The sequence below is a fragment of the Dreissena polymorpha genome, chromosome 3, assembly GCF_020536995.1.
Source record: "Dreissena polymorpha isolate Duluth1 chromosome 3, UMN_Dpol_1.0, whole genome shotgun sequence".
Taxonomy (NCBI): Eukaryota; Metazoa; Mollusca; class Bivalvia; order Myida; family Dreissenidae; genus Dreissena; species Dreissena polymorpha.
Window position 1 is genome coordinate 58016300 of NC_068357.1, and position 20437 is coordinate 58036736.

A 20437-nucleotide genomic window follows, 5' to 3' on the forward strand; every position below is an offset into this window, starting at 1 on the left:
AGTCATTTGAAATATCCATGCACCTGTTTCACTAATGGTAACAAACAGCTGACAGTTTGCTTTTTTTTTTCAAGGTTTGAATAAGGCCCTTTAAAATAGGTCATTTCTTTTCAATAACTTCGCATAAAAAAAGGTACATTGTTAGTAGAACTGCTTAAATTTCTGTTGTTCACGTTTATTTTTAATGATTTTCAATGTAATATGAATTTCCAATGGCATGATGCATTAATCTTCCAAATTATTTAGTTAATTCAAGAACAAATTAGGGTCAATCAACTTGAAGGAACAAAAAACCTTCTGTTTATGCATCATTGCAGAAATCATAACAGAATACATGGTAAAGCATTTTTGTCATTTTAAGTATATAAACAACAAAATGTCCTTGTGAACGAAGTAAAATAGAGACCATTTAAATTAACAACTACATGTTCGAATAAATATACATTCAAAACTATGGTAACTATCACAAAATAATTCATCATGCACTGCACCAGAATCTAAAAAAGATCTGATTCAAGAATGTATTAGAAACAATAGGAATACATGTAAGTTAATTGCACTAACATAATCAAAGATGATATGAAAGGGTTTGATGTAAGAATACATCATGACGGAATAGGTAAAGGAAGGAATATGTCACAGAACAAACATAAAGAAAACAAACCAAAGTTTAAAGAAAAATATATAATACTATGTTACTTGCAAAATATTGTAAAACAATTTATAAACATATGACCACACACATGAGCACACAAATGTTTAATGTGTCAAAAATCTATTGGCATTTGCTAATACTTAATGGACACAAACTGCTACACAAAGCTATAGGGCAGATCAGTCGTCTTCCATGGTACCCATACAACTAATAATAGTGCATACTTTCAAATGAAACAGTTACCCTAATGTATTTTGTCAATGTACATGGTCAGGTCAGATAAAACATGTTTTTTTAATCAGCACATTTTATATTCCAACTGTGAACTTGGTTCAATTGAAAAATAATCACATAAACATGAGCATGTCAAATACCATTACACACATTAATAAACACCAATAAAAGCAGACATATTATTTGTGAATTTTAACACTGCACATCAATCAGTTTGAACAACTATGTGTGTACAAATTAACATAATAATGGCCCATTTTTAATATAATTCACAACAAGGGACAAAATTGTCACAAAACCAGGTTTTCATTGTGAAAAAAAAATCTGATAAAGGGAGAAAACTCAAACTGAACTTTTGAAATGACCAAAAAAAATTAACCCCCTTTGTAATTTTTTTTTTTTTTTAAATCTATTTTTAGTCGTGGCGACCTTGACATTGGAGATATTGACGTGATTCTTTCGTGGGACACACCGTCCCATGATGGTGAACAAATGTGCCAAATGATTTTAAAATCTCACAATGAATGACATAGTTATGGCCAGGACAAGCTCATTTATGGCCATTTTTGACCTTTGAACTCAAAGTGTGACCTTGACCTTGGAGATATCGACGTAATTATTTCGCGCGACACACCGTCCAATGATGGTGAACAAATGTGCCAAATGATTTTAAAATCTGACGATGAACGACATAGTTATGGCTCGGACAAGCTCATTTATGGCCATTTTTGACCTTTGAACTCAAAGTGTGACCTTGACCTTGGAGATATCGACGTAATTATTTCGCGCGACACACCGTCCAATGATGGTGAACAAATGTGCCAAATGATTTTAAAATCTGACAATGAACGACATAGTTATGGTCCGGACAAGCTTATTCCGCCAGCCAGCCAGCCAGCCAGCCCGCCCGCATTCGCCAATCTAATAACCAGTTTTTTCCTTCGGAAAACCTGGTTAAAAACCTATAAGGTCCCTGCAACTAGTATGTTGATGATAAAATGTTATACCAGTTTTATAGCTCACTTCAATCAAGCAAGTGTAACTTGATAAATTACCAGCCTTCATGCCAGGCTTTCAAAGCAATCAATTGCATGAAAATCTCTCTTCTTAAGTATCTAATACAGAGAGAAAACGGAGAGAAAATGTTAGATTACAACTTTAAAACTTCTATTTTTGAACAGATTTAAATTTCTCCCCACAGAATTCTCAGATAACAGAACACAAACCAGTTTGATATTGAGCCATATTAGCGTTTTATGAGATTCTAAGACTTTGAGAAACTGATACATGTACTTGTGGCTATACAACTTGATTCTAGCAATTTTAAATTGATTTAATCTACATGTCAATACCTTTGACATTAAGTTTATAAATTACAATTCATTTTTCATTTTGTAGCAAATGAGGCATTAAAATGATACTTGAAAGCTAGCATGAAATGCTCATGTTTGAAAAATATAAATAATCACTTACTTGTATTACAACAATATTTAATTATTCAAGAAGTAATGAAATGCCCATTTTATGATTTTCACTACAAAATGTAATACAGCAACGAATATAAATAATGACATAAACAATAATTACAGAACAGAAACGACAATTGAGATTCTACTGTTATATGCTTATTCCTAGTCTAGAGACAGGCTATTTATTGTGCACGTTTCCAAACATTTGTCTATTAACTGTTATAGTGTCAATAGAAAAAAAGGCTATTGCAAGTATTTGAATATACATAACATTTGCTTTTCAAATATCCAATCCATACAAGGACATGGCTGTTTGAAGTACTTGAGCCAACAGACAAACCTTTGTTGGTTGTAGTAGTTATGTCCACATACAAAACTTGGTTGATTGTAGCACTTAGGTCCGCATACAAAACATGATCTTTAAAATATTTATGTCAACACGAAATATACTGGTAATTTTTTGAAGTCCATGAGTCCACAGACAAAAACACGCCTGTTTTTGTCACTAAGGTCCACAGAAAAACCTGTCTGTTTCTAGTAACTGAGTTCAGTAAGAGAAACTTGAACTAAGTCACTTTAGTCTAAGATAAGAGTCGTAAAATTAGCACATTTGAAAATTTTCCTTCGACAATATACATATTTGTAGAACTTGAATCATAAAAAAAACTTGACTATGGACAGTACAGAGGTCCACAGAAAAGCTAAACCAGAATAACTTAATTCTTATGAAAAACGTGTCTACTTGAAGTACTTAAGTCCGCACACCATAAGGAATTTTTCGATGAAGATTTCCGAGTCTAAGACGGCAATATGTGCGGCTCTACCAATGATGGTGTTTGCAGTGCTGGGCAGGGCGTGGAATACGTCGTAACGGATGAGCTTGCATTTCGGGTTGTTTACGATAGGCGTAAGAATGTTGGCGACCATTTCACCGTACACTGAACCTGCCAAAATGATTAACAAATATAAGAAATCATGCAATTTGTTACAAACTTTGGTGGGTGATAAGAGAGACATTCTTGAACATCTGCAATGAAATCAGCCATGTTCTGGATGAATTGGGCTGAATGCATGTGCATAAAGTGCCGTCCCGGATTAGCCTGTAAAGTTTCAACAAGCTTATCAGGGACAACACTTTCCTTATAAAGTAGATTTTTTTAAAGAAAATACTTTCTTTAAAAGAACAAGAGATGTGTTCGTCAGAAACACAATAACCCCTATTGCGCGGCTTTGATTTTTTTTTTTTTACCTTTTACCTTGAAGGATGACCTTGACCTTGAACTTCCACAACTCAAAATGTGCAGCTTCATGAGAACGCCGCTTTGAAATTTTATAAAAAAAATTACCTTTGACCTTGAAGGATGACCTTGACCTTGAAGGATGACCTTGAACTTCCACCACTCAAAATGTGCAGCTTCATGTTAACGCTGCTTTAAAACAATTTTTTTTTTTACCTTTGGCCTTAAAGGATGACCTTAACCGTGAAGGATGACCTTGACCTTGAACTTCCACCACTCAAAATGTGCAGCTTCATGAGAACGCTGCTTTGATTTTTTTTTTTTTGTTTTTTAACCTTTGACCTTGAAGGATGACCTTGACCTTACACTTCCACACTCAAAATGTGAAGCTTCATGAGATACACATGCATGCCAAATATCAAGTTGCTATCTTTAATATTGAAAAAGTTATGGCCAATGTTAAAGTTTCGGACGGACAGACGCCATATATTTGACATTCGTCCTTGAAGGATGAACTTCACCTTCACCTTTCACCACTCAAAATGTTCAGCTCCATGAGATACACATGCATGCCAAATATCAAGTTGCTATCTTCAATATTGAAAAAGTTATGGCCAATGTTAAAGTTTCGAACGGACAGACGCCATATATTTGACATTTGACCTTGAAGGATGACCTTCACCTTCACATTTCACCACTCAAAATGTTAAGCTCCATGAGATACACATGCATGCCAAATATCAAGTTGCTATCTTCAATAGTGAAAAAGTTATGGCCAATGTTAAAGTTTTTTTCGGACAGACGGACAGACTGACATACACACATACTGACATACTGACTGACGGACAGTTCAACTGCTATATGCCACCCTACCGGGGGCATAAAAATTCCATTAAAACAGAAAAAGTCGTAAGGGACAACACTTTTCCCTATTATGATATTTTTCGTTTTAAATGAGATCTCTTCTAAAACGAAAATCTAGTGTAGGCGGAAGTGTTGTTCCTGATTAGCGTGTGCACAGGTTCATCTAGGACAACACTTAACCCTTTCAGTGCGGGAACCGAATTTTGAAGGCCTTTGCAAACAGTTTGGATCCAGATGAGACGCCACAGAACGTGGCGTCTCATCAGGATCCAAACTGTTTGCTATTCTGATAATATTCTTTGAAAAAAATCGAAGAAAATGCTAATTTTAGAAATTCAGCAGACGACATTTTAGCAGACGACAAATTTCCCAGCATGCAAAGGGTTAAAGCACATGCATTCACCCCATTTCACAGAGAGAGGCTCAAACTTATGAAAGGATACCATTGCAATGTTACTGCTTCATTTCATGGACCATAAATTATTGGGGTTACAATTTTATATTTAGTCACCCTCTGAGAAAACAGGGCTTAACCCTTTACCACGTAGATATGTATTTTCACGCATTTGTAGTCCCTTAGAAAGTTAAATTTTATTTAAGACCTTTCTTACTAGATACAAGTATCAAAGGCTTAATTTCCAACCCTTAGATACTGATGAGCAGCAAACAGCATCAAACCTGAACAGACTGCGAGTTACTTGTTCTGGTTGTATGCTGTTTGCATATAGCCATTTTCACTTTCCTCCTGAGTGGAAAAGGGTTAATGCATGTGGGTTAAGTGTAGTCCCAGATTAGACTGGTCGGTTTGTTAATTTTGGAAAGGAAATTGAAAAATATGGCCATAGATATCCAAATGAAAAGAACATACAAAACCAACACACCATGGTGCAAAATGCTTATTTTTAAACATATCTTGACTCATGAGAAATTACGAAGTAAACCAAATACAAATTGACCGAGTCTTCAGAAAAAGCATCATGCAATAAAAAGGATTGCCCCTGATTTGTATGTTCTGGTATAAAAGCAGTGAGGAAATGGTAGGAAAGATAAATTGACCTGTCATAAAATAATAACCACATCAAATTGTGTTATAGATATAAAATGACAGATTGCAAATTAATTACATTATCTTCAGCACAAAATCAAAATAAAATAACCTAATTCCTGTGTAAGTTTGAAAAGTGTTTGAATAATGATTGAAATGTGTTGTGATATGTATAACAGATTACATGAAATGTGTTGTGATATGTATAACAGATTACATTATAATATGAGTATCATCTGGGAAAACTGCCCTTAATGCATGTGCGTAAAATGTCATGGCAGATAAGCTTTTGCAGTCCCCACAGGCTAATCAGGGACAACACTTTCCCCTTGTATGTAATATTTAGTTTTTAATGAGGCCTCTTCTTAAACCAAAATCTAGTGTAGTCCAAAGGTGTTGTTTCTGATTAGCCTCAGCAGACTGCAAACGCTAACTGGGACGACACTTTACGCACATACATCAAGCCCAGTTTTCCTAAAACAAAACTCACATTATATCAAAGGAAGAGGACTCTTGATGCAAACACAACATACCTAGTCCAGTGCTGTCCCTTTGAGCCGCTTTGCACATCTCTATGCGAGAGGAATGGTATGGGACGTAACGGTCCTGAGACGAACCGACCAGTAGTACATGCTTGAAAAATTCTAGACCTGAAAACAAACAGAACATTATCATTACATTGTGATCCATTAAATCCAAACAACAAACATTTAATAATCTTCACAAGACAAATCGTTTCAACGGAAAATGCTGCCTTAATATGTACTTTTTTTCTTCAGTTTTAAATAGCACATGATTCTAAAAAAGTCATCTTCAACTGATTTGGTAATCAGTTACGGTGAATTAAGTAGGATGAAATTGAATGCTTACTGTCTCAAAGGACAGGTTCTTCCAAATACTTATATTATTATGAAGAGATTTCCTGATAGAAATGAAACAAAACACTGGCACTCAGGTTAACCTGCAGCACAATCATTTAAATTAGTTTGCAGTATTCACCAGTATTCCAGTCAATGGCAGTCAGGTAACCTACCCACACTGTTTAAGGCTAAGCTAGTTTACCAATTTAAACTGTACCTTCTTTCTGTCCATTCTTGAATCAGAGGTAAGGATAGAACACTTGTATTACCCTTAACCATTCCAATATGCACTTTTGCACTTTTGTAATTCCCTAGAAAATCAGACAAAATTTAAGACTTTTTTTACTAGCTTCAAGCTTTTTTAAGCATTTCCAACCCTAAGGTACTGATGAGAAGCAAACAGGATACAATTTTAACAGACTGCAAGTTACTCACAGGCTGTTCTGTTGCATATAGCCATTTATACTTTGCTCTGAGTGAGAAAGGGTGAATGACCCACTTCCACACAATTTGTATGGCCAGGCAGGGAATCTTTTAACACCAAATCATCCCCAAACAAGATGCGTTTGTGAAACACAATGTCCCCCTATATGACGTTTGACCTTGGAGGATGACCTTGACCTTGTGAAGGATGACCTTGACCTTGACCTTTTACCACTCAAAATGTGCAGCTCCATGAGATACACATGCATGCCAAATATATAGTTGCTATCTTCAAAATTGCAAAAGTATTCATAAAATAAGCGATTTGGGCCACATATATTTGACCTCTGACCTTGAAGGATGACCTTGACCTTTCACCACTCAAAATGTGCAGCTTCATGAGATACACATGCATGCCAAATATGAAGTTGCTATCTTCAATATAGCAAAAGTTATTGCAAAATGTTAAAGTTGGGCCAAACAGACCAACAGACAGACAGGGCAAAAACAATATGTCCCCCACTACTATAGTGGGGGACATGAAAACTCATTGCCCTCAATTTGAATGAAATGTGTTATTCCAGGAGTCTTCCAACTCGGCTAGACCATTAAACAACTCACCTGGTTTCTGACTGAGCTGATAGAGGAAGGAGGCACGGGGGTCGGTGCTGTCCTTCAATGACAGCTGCAGCAGGGAGCCAGACTTCTTCCACTTCTGCATGAACCACATACCTGTGCGGGAACCAGACATTGTATGATTCTGTGGTCTTTTTCTGGTCATTTTAGGATAAAACAAGAGATGTGTTTGTCCCAAACACAATGCCCCTTACTGCCCCGCACTGAAGCCATATATTTGACCTTTGACCTTGAAGGATGACCTTGACCTTTAACCACTCAAAATGTGCAGCACCATGAAATACACATGCATGCTGAATATCAAGCTGCTATCTTCAATATTGCAAAAGTTATGGCCAATGTTAAAGTTTTCGGACAGACGCACAGACTGACAGACAGACGGACAGTTCAACTGCTATATGCCACCCTACCGGGAGCATAAAAATGCAATTTTGGATTTGGGATTGTTTTTGGTGAAAAGTCGACTGAATTGGGAATTTTTTTTTTGGGGGGGGGGGGGGGGGGAAATTAGGATTCTTTTACAACTTGTGTTTATGCATGGGTCTTGCCGACATCTTTTTCTGGGAACCGGCGATTGTATGATTTTCTTCAACCGGCCATTGATTTATTTTGTGGGAACCAGACATTGCAATATTTTGTAGGAACCAGCTATGGTATGGTTTTGAATGGTTGAGGTATTTTTTGTATATCTGCACATTAAATTACTTTTCCAAACAAAGCACTCTCACAGATTTTTCTGTACACAGAGAACAAAATCATCCTTTTTTAAATAAACAAAAAACAAAAGAAACAGAAAGCTTACCAGTACAGTCCTGAGCAAGCAAAATACAGTTCTTGTTCCATTATCATTTTTAAAGAAACGTAATGTTGAAACCAAAATCACATTCATATTTTCATTTATAATCTGCCTACATCCTTGTGGTTTAACTTATACCAATCAGACCAGTAAACCATCATTGCATATAAAACAAACTCAAAACAAAATAAAAAATCTTTAAATACCGAACTGACATGTGGAAACCAATGTATACCTGCCGTTATTAATTCTGACAGAATTACTAACTAATATATAGCTCATACCGTGCAGTGCTTCTAGTTTAGTTTCAACCAATTTATTTTAGCTTGCTAGATGCATCCAATGCTTTTGGCTCATTATATAAATACTTTCAAGTCCATTTCCTGGGAAGAACAAGTACTCGAGAATGCTCCCCTATTGAAAGTAAGACCTGGGACCTCCTAAGTTCTAAGGCAGATTCCACATAAAAAAGACCATTGCAGCCTTTTTCAACCCAAAACATATAAGCCCTTCGCGGGGAAAAACTGGCTAAATGCAGGAGTGTGAAGTGTCCACCTATATTAGCCTGTGCAGTCTACACCGGCTTGTCATGTACAGCCTTGTTCTATGAAAACTGGAACTTAATGCTTATGTGTGAAGTGTCTTCCCAGATAAGCCTGTGCAGAGGACAACACTTTCCGCCTTGACTGCGTTTCCACTAAGAAAAGACTTTCTTTAAACAAACTAGAAAGTGTCACACACATACCCATGTTTACGAGGCCGCTAGTACACACACATACCCATGTTTACGAGGCCGCTAGTGCACACACATACCCATGTTTACGAGGCCGCTAGTGCACACACATACCCATGTTTACAAGCAGAGCTACAGATAAGATGCCTATCTGCATATTTATGCATTGAAACATTATAAACGCTTAAAAAATTAGCCTAGTACGTAACATTATGCAATACAAATCTTGGTACGTTTTTTTTATCAATTAAAGTGCGTAACCGGTTAAACAATCAAGTTTAGTGTTAAGTGTAAGTGCACCTTTAAATCAAAAGAAAGGAAATCAAAAGAACCATCAAATAAAAATAGCAGCCCATCATGTTCTAGGTTTGAAAAAGGCACGTTTCAAGCCAACAGAGGCTCCTGCAGGAAGTAACTGTATATCACAATATGCCAATAGAGATATATCTTATGAGGCTTTTAGACTTGTTAAAGTAATTTTAAGCGATCACATTGTTGAAGAAGTTTATAGTTAACTTACATAGACGACAGGCAGTGTGACTTTATTTCAATTGCACAAGCAGTGCCATAACCTAATTAAATTGCATGTACTATGTAAGTTTTTCATGGAAATTGAGAACAGCTCTCAATATTTCTAAATACCCTTTATGGCTGAAACAAAGGAGTAGAATACCATTTAAACATAATATCAGGGGGTAAAATACCCTTTAGACTTAATCCTTATCTGGAGCTCTGTTTACAAGGCTGCTAGTGCACACACATACCCATGTTTACGAGGCCGCTGCTGTTGAATAGAGTCCCCAAGTGAGGCCCAGACAGGGAGAGGAATGTGTGCAGCCTTGGCAGCAGTGGGAACATATCCTGATGGGTCAGCGCCGACCTGATGATGATAGTGCCCAGAGAGTGACCGATGAAACTGCAAACACATGAACATAATATAGTAGAGCCTCATGGGCTTAATGCTTTTGCGTAAAGTGTCGTCCCAGATTAGCAAGTGCATTGAAGTGCATACACACATGCATTTAGGCCCACGTCCTCACAGCCAGCCTCATTTGTAAATTAAGGAACAGTGCTTCATGTGCCAGGCAAAAGGCATGCAACAGTTACTTTGTGTCATAAACTTATATTGTGCAAATAGCCAATCTTCTCATTGTTGATAAATATACTATTCATACACTACATAATTATGACAGTGACAAAAAAACACAAACAAATAGTGCATTTATTTTATTTGAAACTGAAATGTATTTGTGTTTACGTTCAAGTTAGTTGTAGAAAATCCTACTTTATTTCAATCAAACAACAAAGACAAGAGGGCCAAGATGGCCCTAGTTCGCTCACCTGAGAGGAGTCGGCTCATTCAATCTTTACCAAATGTCAAACTTGACCTAGATATTGCCCAGACAAACATCCTGGTCAAGTTTCATCATTATTTAATCTGCGAGTCATGATCAATATACATATGAAGTTTCATGATCCTAAGCGTAAGCATTCTTGAGTTATCATCCAGAAACCATTTTTCTAAGTTGAGTCACCGTGACTTTGACACCCATTGTGTGAATATGTGAATACGTTATTTGGCACTAAGACCTTGACCTTTGACCAAGTGACCTGATAAAAAATAGGGGTCAACTGCGAGTCATGATCAACATACCTATGAAGTTTCATGAACCTAGGCCTTAGCGTTCTTGAGTTATCATCCAGAAACTATTTTACTATTTCAGGTCACCGTGACCTTGACCTTTGACCTAGTGACCTGAAAATCAATAGGGGTCATCTGCGAGTCATGATCAATGTACCTATGAAGTTTAATGATCCTAGGCATAAGCGTTCTTGAGTTATCATCCAGAAACCATTTTACTATTTCAGGTCACCCCGACCTTGACCTTTGACCTAGTGACCTTAAAATCAATAGGGGTCATCTTCGAGTCATGATCAATGTACCTATGAAGTTTCATGATTCTAGACATAAGCCCTCTTGAGTTATCATCTGGAAACCATTTTACTATTTCTGGTCACCGTGACCTTGACCTTTGACCTAGTGACCTGAAAATCAAAAGGGGTCATCTACGAGTCATGATCAATGCACCTAAGAAGTTTCATGGTCCTAGGCATAAGCGTTCTTGAGTTATCATCCGGAAACCATTTTACTATTTCGGGGTTATCGTGACCTTGACATTTTTGAACTCAACGCTCGTATCAAGGAAACAAATGTTCTGAGCAAATTTCATGAAAATGGGGCCAAAAATGTGAATTCTACTGTGTTCACATGTTTTCACTATATACATATAGAGAAAAATGCCCCACCCACTGGCAGCCATGTTTTTTCACCAATCCCGACCATTTTCAAACTCATCCGAGATATCAATAAAACCAATGTTTTGACCAACTTTCATGATGATTGGGCAAAAATTGTGACTTCTAGAGTGTTTACAGGGTTTCTCTATAGCCAAATAGGGAAAATGGCCACTATATACATATAGAGAAAATGCGCTGCCCACTGGCAGCCATGTTTTTTCACCGATCTCGACCATTTTTGAACTCATCTGAGACATCAATTGAACCAATGTTTTGACCAATTTTCATGATGATTGGGCAAAAGTTGTGACTTCTAGAGTGTTTACAAGGTTTCTCTATAGCCAAATAAGGAAAACTGCCCCGCCCACTGGTTGCCATGTTTTTCAACACACAGGAACCACTTTTGAACTCAATCAAGATAAGACAAACATTTTGACAAAGTTACATGAAGATTTAACATAAAATGTGACTTCTACAGTGTTTACAAGGTTTTTCTTTTTTTTTACCTGGTGACCTAGTTTTTGACCCGGCACAACCCAGTTTCGAACTCGACCGAGATTTTATTGGGGCAAAGCTTTTGACCAAGTTTCATGCAGATGGGACAAGAAATGTGGCCTCTAGAGTGTTTACGAGCACATGTTTACGGACGGACGGAGTACTGACATACGACGGACAAAGACCGGTCAGAAAAGCTCACCTGAGCAATCAAGTGAGCTAAACAAATGAAACTACAAAAATATATTATAATCTTGGTTAATATTAACCTGTACTCAGAAAATAATAATTCTGCAGTGGAAATGAAGCCTCATTCTTAGATAACTGGGCATGTGCAGTCTGCACAGGCTAACCAGGGATGATACTTTACGTCTAAACTGGATTTTCATTTAGAAGGGTCTTTTAAAAGCAACTTATTCCATAAAAGCTGAAAGTTTAGCCTTTACCTTTTAGGCACATTAATAAAGCTAAGAGTTCCCTGAACGCTGCTTTTGAACTTTCAAATAATCAGCTTACCTTATACGAGCAACTTTCAGCGAGTACATGTCGATGTGAATAACAACCTCTGCAACAAGTCGCTTTGTCATCACATCAAAATCTGCGAATGTGTCTGACTGGTTCCTCTCTGACATAAGGAACTCGAGCCGGTAACCAGGCAGTGACATCTCCATGTATGTCTTCACAAGACGAAGATCTGCGCTGTTACCTGAATTTTCCCATTTCAGTACATTAGGTTTAAAGGTTTTCATTGTTTATTTTCGCAATCTATACTTGATAATTGATCAATCATGAAATTGCACAGTATTCACAAAGCATTAAGGTAATATCTTCTCACAGGTCTTTTTGTTCAATATATTTTAATATATATATCATTTATAATATATATTATAATTAATATAATATAATATATACTATAATATAATATTGGATTTTTTTGTTAAATATTTATAATTATTTCATGAATTGTCTATACATTTTGTACTTCCATAATCACTGAATAGGAAATATAGTGTACTGCATTTAACTACTATCAATGTACTGCATCTAACTACTATCAATGTACTGCATCTTACTACTATCAATGTACTGCATCTAACTACTATCAATGTACTGCATTGAACTACTATCAATGTACTGCATTGAACTACTATCAATGTCCTGCATTTAAAGATTAAACATGCATTGCATTCAGCTACTATTAATGTACTGCATTGAACTATTATAAGTGTACTGCATTTGACTACTATAAATGTACTGCATTTAATTACTATCAGTGTACTGCATTTAACTACGTAAATTGTACTGCATTTAACTATTATCAATGTACCTCATTTAACTTCTATCAATATACTGCATATTTAGACGAAACACTAAATTTTAAAGAACACATCAAAATTAAGTGTTGTACAGCCATGTACAACTACATTAAAATCAAAAACATAAGGAAATACTTAACAAAAGAAGCAACAGAAATACTTGTTTTGTCTTTGGTAATATCCCATCTGGATTATTGTAATCTGATCTTGTATGGAACAGCTCAATGCGAAATAAACAAAATGCAACGTATCCAAAACATGTGTGCCAAATTGGTACTCGGCCGACAGAAATATGACAGTTCAAAAGATGCTTTATATGAACTTCATTGGCTACCAGTAAAGGCAAGGATAACATTCAAATTACTGGCCTTCATGTATAATTGTTCTGTTGGTCACGCGCCAAAATACCTTACAGAACTTTTAAAAGAAAAAGTACCAGCACGTAACCTACGATCTACCGTCTTGTATAACGCATGTTATGATGTGAAACGCACAAAGAGAAAAACATTCTTGGACAGGAGTTTCGGAGTTGTTGGTCCGAAACTGTGGAATGACCTTCCATCAATCATCCGGACTTCGGCCTCAATAGACATTTTCAAATGGAATTTGAAAACATTTCTCTTCAGAGACTTTTACAACCTATTTTAATTTGAATACCTGTGATTAAAAAAAAAATCGAGACTCATTTGTACGGGCTTATTTGTCACTAGGACTCGGAGGACCAAGAAATTAAAGAATTGTGCGGGCTTCTTTGCTCGAAAAGGATATTTATTGTACAAGTGACTGTTAACCAAGAATCATTAGGGCTTCTTTGCTCAATGATTGAATTACATCAACCAGCTTTCTTTTAGTCACGCTTAGGCCCTCTAGTTGTGTCTTATAGCCACACTGTAATTTTAACCTTGTTGTGTCTTGTAGTCACACTTGGTCAGTCTATTTGTGACTTGTAGTCACGATAGTTCAAATAAGGTTAAAACCCAAAAGAAGTGTCCTTAAGGGTGACAGGTGACTAAAAGCTGTGGGATCCGACAGCCAGAGTGCAGAAATATCCTTTTACGTATCCTTTTAGTTAATGAAAAACAGTGTCTGTATGTTGCCAAATATTTGCTCATAAAATCATTATTATTATTGTCTTAACCCTAGTTATATCAATTTATTACATAATATTTTACTTTTACTGTGTTTTAATAGTTTAGCCGGTATTGTTTTATTGCTTAAGTTTCTTACAGCATTATTATTTATATCACACATATTTAGATCATTAATCCTTTAATTAATGCTGCATAATATTATTAATACCTCTTATTTTTTATCAATATTACGTACATATATATGTTCTGTACAACGCCATTGAATATAATTAGGCATTTCATCAAATTAGAAAGTTTCAAGTTTACTGCATTTAACTACTATCAATGTTCTGCATTTAACTACTAAAAGTGTACTGCATTTAACTACTTAAAGTGTACTGCATTTACCATCTAGTCCATGCACACAGACCACAAGATGACAGCCTTTTTGGTCTTCATCATCCGTCGAGTTTGGGACGTGAAAGTAAGGAATCTGTGAAGCCAATGTTGGCTTTTCACTGAAGATAAACACATTGCAAAATTAACAGAGACTGGGATAAAGGTGTGCAGTGCGTTCTTTTCCCATCAAAACGAAAAACTGCGCATCATTTCTGTAATTCGATGCGCACCATTACGCAATGCGATCCCCGTTGCATAAATCTTATATAAGATAAACTACTCTTACACAAATTATTTGTTGGCTCTTACTCGACCTGCGAGATCGTTCATGAAGAAAACGAGGTAGATCGATCCCCTCATCTTCACAGTATTATGCTTGTTAAAGTTGTTGACTTGTTGTCATGAGAGCTCGTTGATTTACAACGCAAAACGTATTATTATAATTAATATATTTAACAAAATAGTTGCATCACAGTCTGACAGACTTGGAAATAAATTTGATGGGGTCGCAATTTTACTGACGCTGATTTTCCTATTGTCTGTATTTTTTACCCGAAATAAATCTTGAGAAAGTGCCCATTAAACTTTGTTTTTTCATAAATGGGGCAGTAATCCCATCTGAGAAAAAAACATCCCGATCTCTGAATTAGTATTTCCTTTTCAATATTGGAATATCCAGCTACACTGTAAATTCAATACAACGTGCTTTGTTAAAACGTGGGATCCAATATAACACCAGTGGGTCTTGGCTCCAGTTTTTTATCCAACCTTCCATTACGGTCTCAAGCATTTTTTTAAATTCAAATATGGCGGGGCCCATAGTGCTGATTGTTTACCAGCTTAATTATAATCGATTGAAGACTAACCATTACTGGAGAATGACAGTTTAAAAGTGTGATAATATAATGTTAGATGAAAACAAAGGTGTGCACGTGTTTACCCATGTTTAATCTCTTATGCTGTTTTTTTTAATGTGCTAACCATCTTTTGAATCATTAACAGCTTTGACAAGTTTAACAAGGCATGTTTGATTTCATTGTTATTTGTAGAGAATAGAAGTCTAAATATTGTCTGCTAAATGTAATTGATAATGTAACAGGCAAAATAAATTAAATAAGTAATCTCGAGGATTTAGTAATATTCAAAAGCAGAGTTATTATTTACAGAAATTCAATTTCATTTTCGCCCCGTTTTCAAAAGTCCCTGAGGTGCATGTTTTGTGCATGTTTTTTGCATGACTGCGTATGACGCAATAAAACTGTCTTTGTATCTCATTGCATTCAATCTAAATTTAAATTCACTCGTTTATTGGTTGTTTTAATTAAATCTTAACAGTGACCCATTAATCCGCTGTCCCATACGTAACATAGTCAGTGAATAACAATCGAGTACAGGAGTCCATCTTAGTTTTCATTGTGATTTATTTTTGTTAATTAATCTTTACCACAAACGCTTTCGAATGTTCGTAATGTACAATATCTGAACCACATCAAAGCAAGGACTGATTGCCTTGCTCACAACAATAAGTAAGTGTGACCTATCTGACCGGTGGTCATATGTGGACTGACTTCCCTACTGAAGTGAATATTCAGAGCTAACAAACATGGCTGAATACAAAGTTGATTGGTCAATATAACTCCGTCTTTGTACTTGCTTATTGTTGATTGGCCGATTCAATGATGTGGTAGGAAACTTGCCAGACACAATTATTACCTTTGACCTGTTTGACGGAGATTGTTGATGGTTGATTAGATTGTAATTCTCAAGGCAATTATACTGTATTTCGATAGGCAATCATTTTCACATCCATTACATATTTTATCTGTCTTGGCATCTGTTATGTATAAAGCCTGAATACATTAATCTATGTACATTTAGGTATGAATTATTGTGCTTTCTTTTTAATGTTGTGCAAAATATTTTAATCAAAATTCTTTTATTGTATTTATACTTTTATATTCTTCATAATTGAACATCTATTAATAACTTTCAAAATTCAAGAATTCAATTTATATGATTATGGCTGTTGTCTTAAAAAATTTATTAATAATTTTCTTAAGTTCAATTGTTTTATGTAAACAATAATGCCCCCTCATATTCGTTAGATTACACATTATGCACAACACACTTAACACTTCTGAAAAATGGCGTATGTGTTTATGAAATTCTTAAACAGATTTATAGTAATAAATGGCCAAATTAATTTTTTTGAATTAATGTTGTTATTATATTGGATTATTGGATATATATATCCAATAAATGTGCATATATATATATATATATATATATATATATGCACATTTATTAGAACAGCATTATGTATATAGTTATCAATACAGTAGGGTTTATATGCATGTTTTGGTGAATAAAAACACACATGGCAATAATTAAATGAGCTCAGAACTTAAAATGCTGATCCGTTTATATTGCAGTGCTGTGGCTTAGACCCTGTTATGTGTTACATTGGAGTTACAGTGTATAATCTTAAAATCATAGTAGGTAAATAACAACATCTAATCATAGTATTTAGAAACTAAAACCAGCCAACTATTAAACAAAACTTTACAGCCAGATTTTTTTTAAATGTTACTATAATGTTGTCATGAGAATGAGATGTTGACATACTATTGTTTTTGTGTTTTTTTTTTACTGATTATATCAATACAGATTTGTACACATTTAAGCAAATTATTTATTGAAATGTACAAAAGAAGAGTTAAATGTAACAGTATTATGTTGTTATACTTATACAAAAGCGTGTGATATATAAAATTTGGAAGAAAAAAGGAAATAAGTCCAATTTTCTTTCTTAAACACTATACTATCTACAATTAGTACAGCATAATAACAAAGTAAGCATAATTCTGAGCAGATTAAGAATGAGCACTGCTTATTATAACACGCCATCACTTCACACATCACACGTCAGGCTCACATAAGAAAGACAACTAAGAAATAAAAGGCATATTTCTCAGTATTGCTTCGGAACAAGTGTTTTACACACATGCAAACATGTCCTGATGTATTGATTACAAAAATATAGGTTGTGTCAATAACAATTTAATAAATGCATCAGTGTTCATACTATCTGAAAGTTAAATAATCTATTGATTAACAAAGGGACATAACTTTTGAGTTTGAATGGGAATTAAAAGAATTGGTAATATTGGCCTATTTAGAATAATTAATTTTTTTTGGAAGATAAAATACAAAGTGCTGCACATATGACAGTAGAAGAGAAAGTGTTCAGCAACATGAAAACTGACAGACAGACAAATACATTGGCAAAATCATTCAGGCATGCATAAACATGTTTCTTTTTGTTTAATCAATTCAATTCGATTGGGCAATAATTTACATAAAATTTATATAATAGAAACTTTACAAATACCTTATACATTACCATACAATACTAATATAAGAGATCAATGCATGACTTAGTCTAGAAGTATTTTGCACGCAATCACTCCATAATATTAATCTGCTTCATGCAAAAATGGTTCCTATGCAAAAAGCGGCCAACGTAGCTCCAACGCAGCTTGGGCATTCCCACAATCTGGTCAGGAGCTACCATGCCTGCTATAAAGTCATGGGAGGTTTCCAGGCCTCAGCAAACAGTATAGGTCCCATTTTGGCACAACATGGCTCATTTCAACCTGCTCAACAAGCATGAAATCCCATTTGGGATAACAGGACTCAATTAAACCTGCTCAACAAAGCATGAAATTCCATTTGGCAAAACATGACTCAATTACACCTGCTCAACAAAGCATGAAATCCCATTTGGCAAAACATGACTCAATTAAACCTGCTCAACAAGCATGAAATTCCATTTGGCATAACATGACTCAATTAAACCTGCTCAACAAGCATGAAATTCCATTTGGCAAAACATAACTCATTTAAACCTGCTCAACAAAGCATGAAATCCCATTTGGCATAACATGACTCAATTAAATCTGCTCAACAAAGCATGAAATCCCATTTGGCAAACATGACTCAATTAAACCTGCTCAACAAAGCATGAAATCCCATTTGGCATAACATGACTCAATTAAACCTGCTCAACAAAGCATGAAATCCCATTTGGCATAACATGACTCAATTAAACCTGCTCAACAAACATGAAATCCCATTTGGCATAACATGACTCAATTAAACCTGCTCAACAAAGCATGAAATCCCATTTGGCATAACATGACTCAATTAAACCTGCTCAACAAAGCATGAAATCCCATTTGGCATAACATGACTCAATTAAACCTGCTCAACAAAGCATGAAATCCCATTGGGCATAACATGACTCAATTAAACCTGCTCAACAAAGCATGAAATCCCATTTGGCATAACATGACTCAATTAAACCTGCTCAACAAAGCATGAAATTCCATTTGGCATAACATGACTCAATTAAACCTGCTCAACAAAGCATGAAGCTTTATACTAAAGCATGTTGATAAAGTAAAAAACAGTATTTTTTCTTCAAATTTGGCTCATGTCTCATGTCTGATTACAAAGAATTGTTTTACCTTTTTTCATATAAAACAAAATAAAGTAAGAAGTTAAGATATTTCTGTAGTCTAAATTTTTTATAACAGGGATAAGTTAACGCTAACAATTTTTTAATAAATTAAACATTTTTCACATAAATAACTTTTTCCAGGAACCTGTGGCATTGCCGTTAAAATAATTCTAATTAACAGTTAGTTTCAGCTGACATAACCTTGTACCATATATTGAAATATAAGCGATCGCTATATATAAGGCTACTGATCAAATTTCTAACAAAAGCTAATTCTTTCACAATTCTTTTTCAAAGTCCTTTAATTATATAAAGAGTACCACACCATTTTTTGTGCTATCATTTTAAAACCCTCTGCATCCAAAGCTTTCTTTTAATAAAAGATATGCATTCTGTTTATAACTGCATGACTGTGTATTTTTGTGCACTCTCACACTAGTGTAAAAACATTACCTACCCGTTCTCAATAAGACTGTAGGGAAAAAGTTTAAAATAAGATGGTTAATAATTATTTGTGCCTAATTAGGGAATCAAGAGACGCACTATGGTGGGTTAAGAGAGAAACTAGTATAATACCTGATATAGAGGGATATTTAGCAAGTACAATAGTTTTAAGGTCAATACATACCATGTGGTATTTATTGTGTGGGTTATGCATTTAAGTTATCAAGGTAACATGAGAATGATTAACAGAATGAACAACCTATGGAAAACTATACAGGATAAGAATTAAATACAACAAGAGATGTGTTTGTCAGAAACACAATGCCCCCTATTGCGCCGCTTTGAAGCCGTATATTTGACCTTTGACCTTGACATTTCACCACTCAGAATGTGCAGCTCCATGAGATACACATGCATGCCAAATATCAACTTGCTATCTTCAATATTGCAAAAGTTATGACCAAGGTTAAAGTTTTGCCGCCACTTTGAGGCCATATATTTGACCTTTGACCTTGAAGGATGACCTTGACCTTGCACCACTCAAAATGTGCAGCTCCATGAGATACACATGCATGCCAAATATCAAGTTGCTATCTTCAATATAGCAAAAGTCATAAGTAAAGTTAAAGTTTAACCAAGGTTAAAGTTTTATTTGGACAGAATGACAGACAGGCCAAAAACAATATACCTCCGATCATTTGATCCGTTGGCATAAAAAGGGAACAGAAATAAAAATACACATTTATATCAATTTTAAACATATTTATAAGATGAATCTGGCAGCAATCTAATGGCTCTAAGCTTGTGCATTCAGGGAAAATATGAGCAGCAGCATGGGAAAAATGGTCTTATGCCATATGCGACCAGCAAAGCTCTAGACCAGTGTTCTCCATGAAAATATGAGCAGCAGCATGGGAGAATGGTCTTATTGGAGTAACCA

The 20437-nt window shown here is 35.3% G+C and overlaps 1 protein-coding gene across 2 annotated transcripts in view; it reads right to left on the reverse strand.

The window, feature by feature from the left end:
- Positions 1–1239: 1239 nt before the first annotated feature.
- The window catches only part of LOC127874317 (protein FAM135A-like), a 77796-nt gene continuing 58598 nt past the window's right edge, over positions 1240–20437 (reverse strand). For both annotated transcript variants that reach the window (XM_052418563.1, XM_052418562.1), the window contains 6 exons: positions 14541–14650; positions 12263–12452; positions 9718–9869; positions 7410–7520; positions 6039–6155; positions 1240–3302 (listed from right to left, as the gene is read on the reverse strand). In XM_052418563.1, coding sequence (XP_052274523.1) covers positions 3097–3302; positions 6039–6155; positions 7410–7520; positions 9718–9869; positions 12263–12452; positions 14541–14650 — 886 coding nt within the window. In that variant the 3' untranslated portion in view covers positions 1240–3096. The remainder of the gene's footprint in view (positions 3303–6038; positions 6156–7409; positions 7521–9717; positions 9870–12262; positions 12453–14540; positions 14651–20437) is intronic.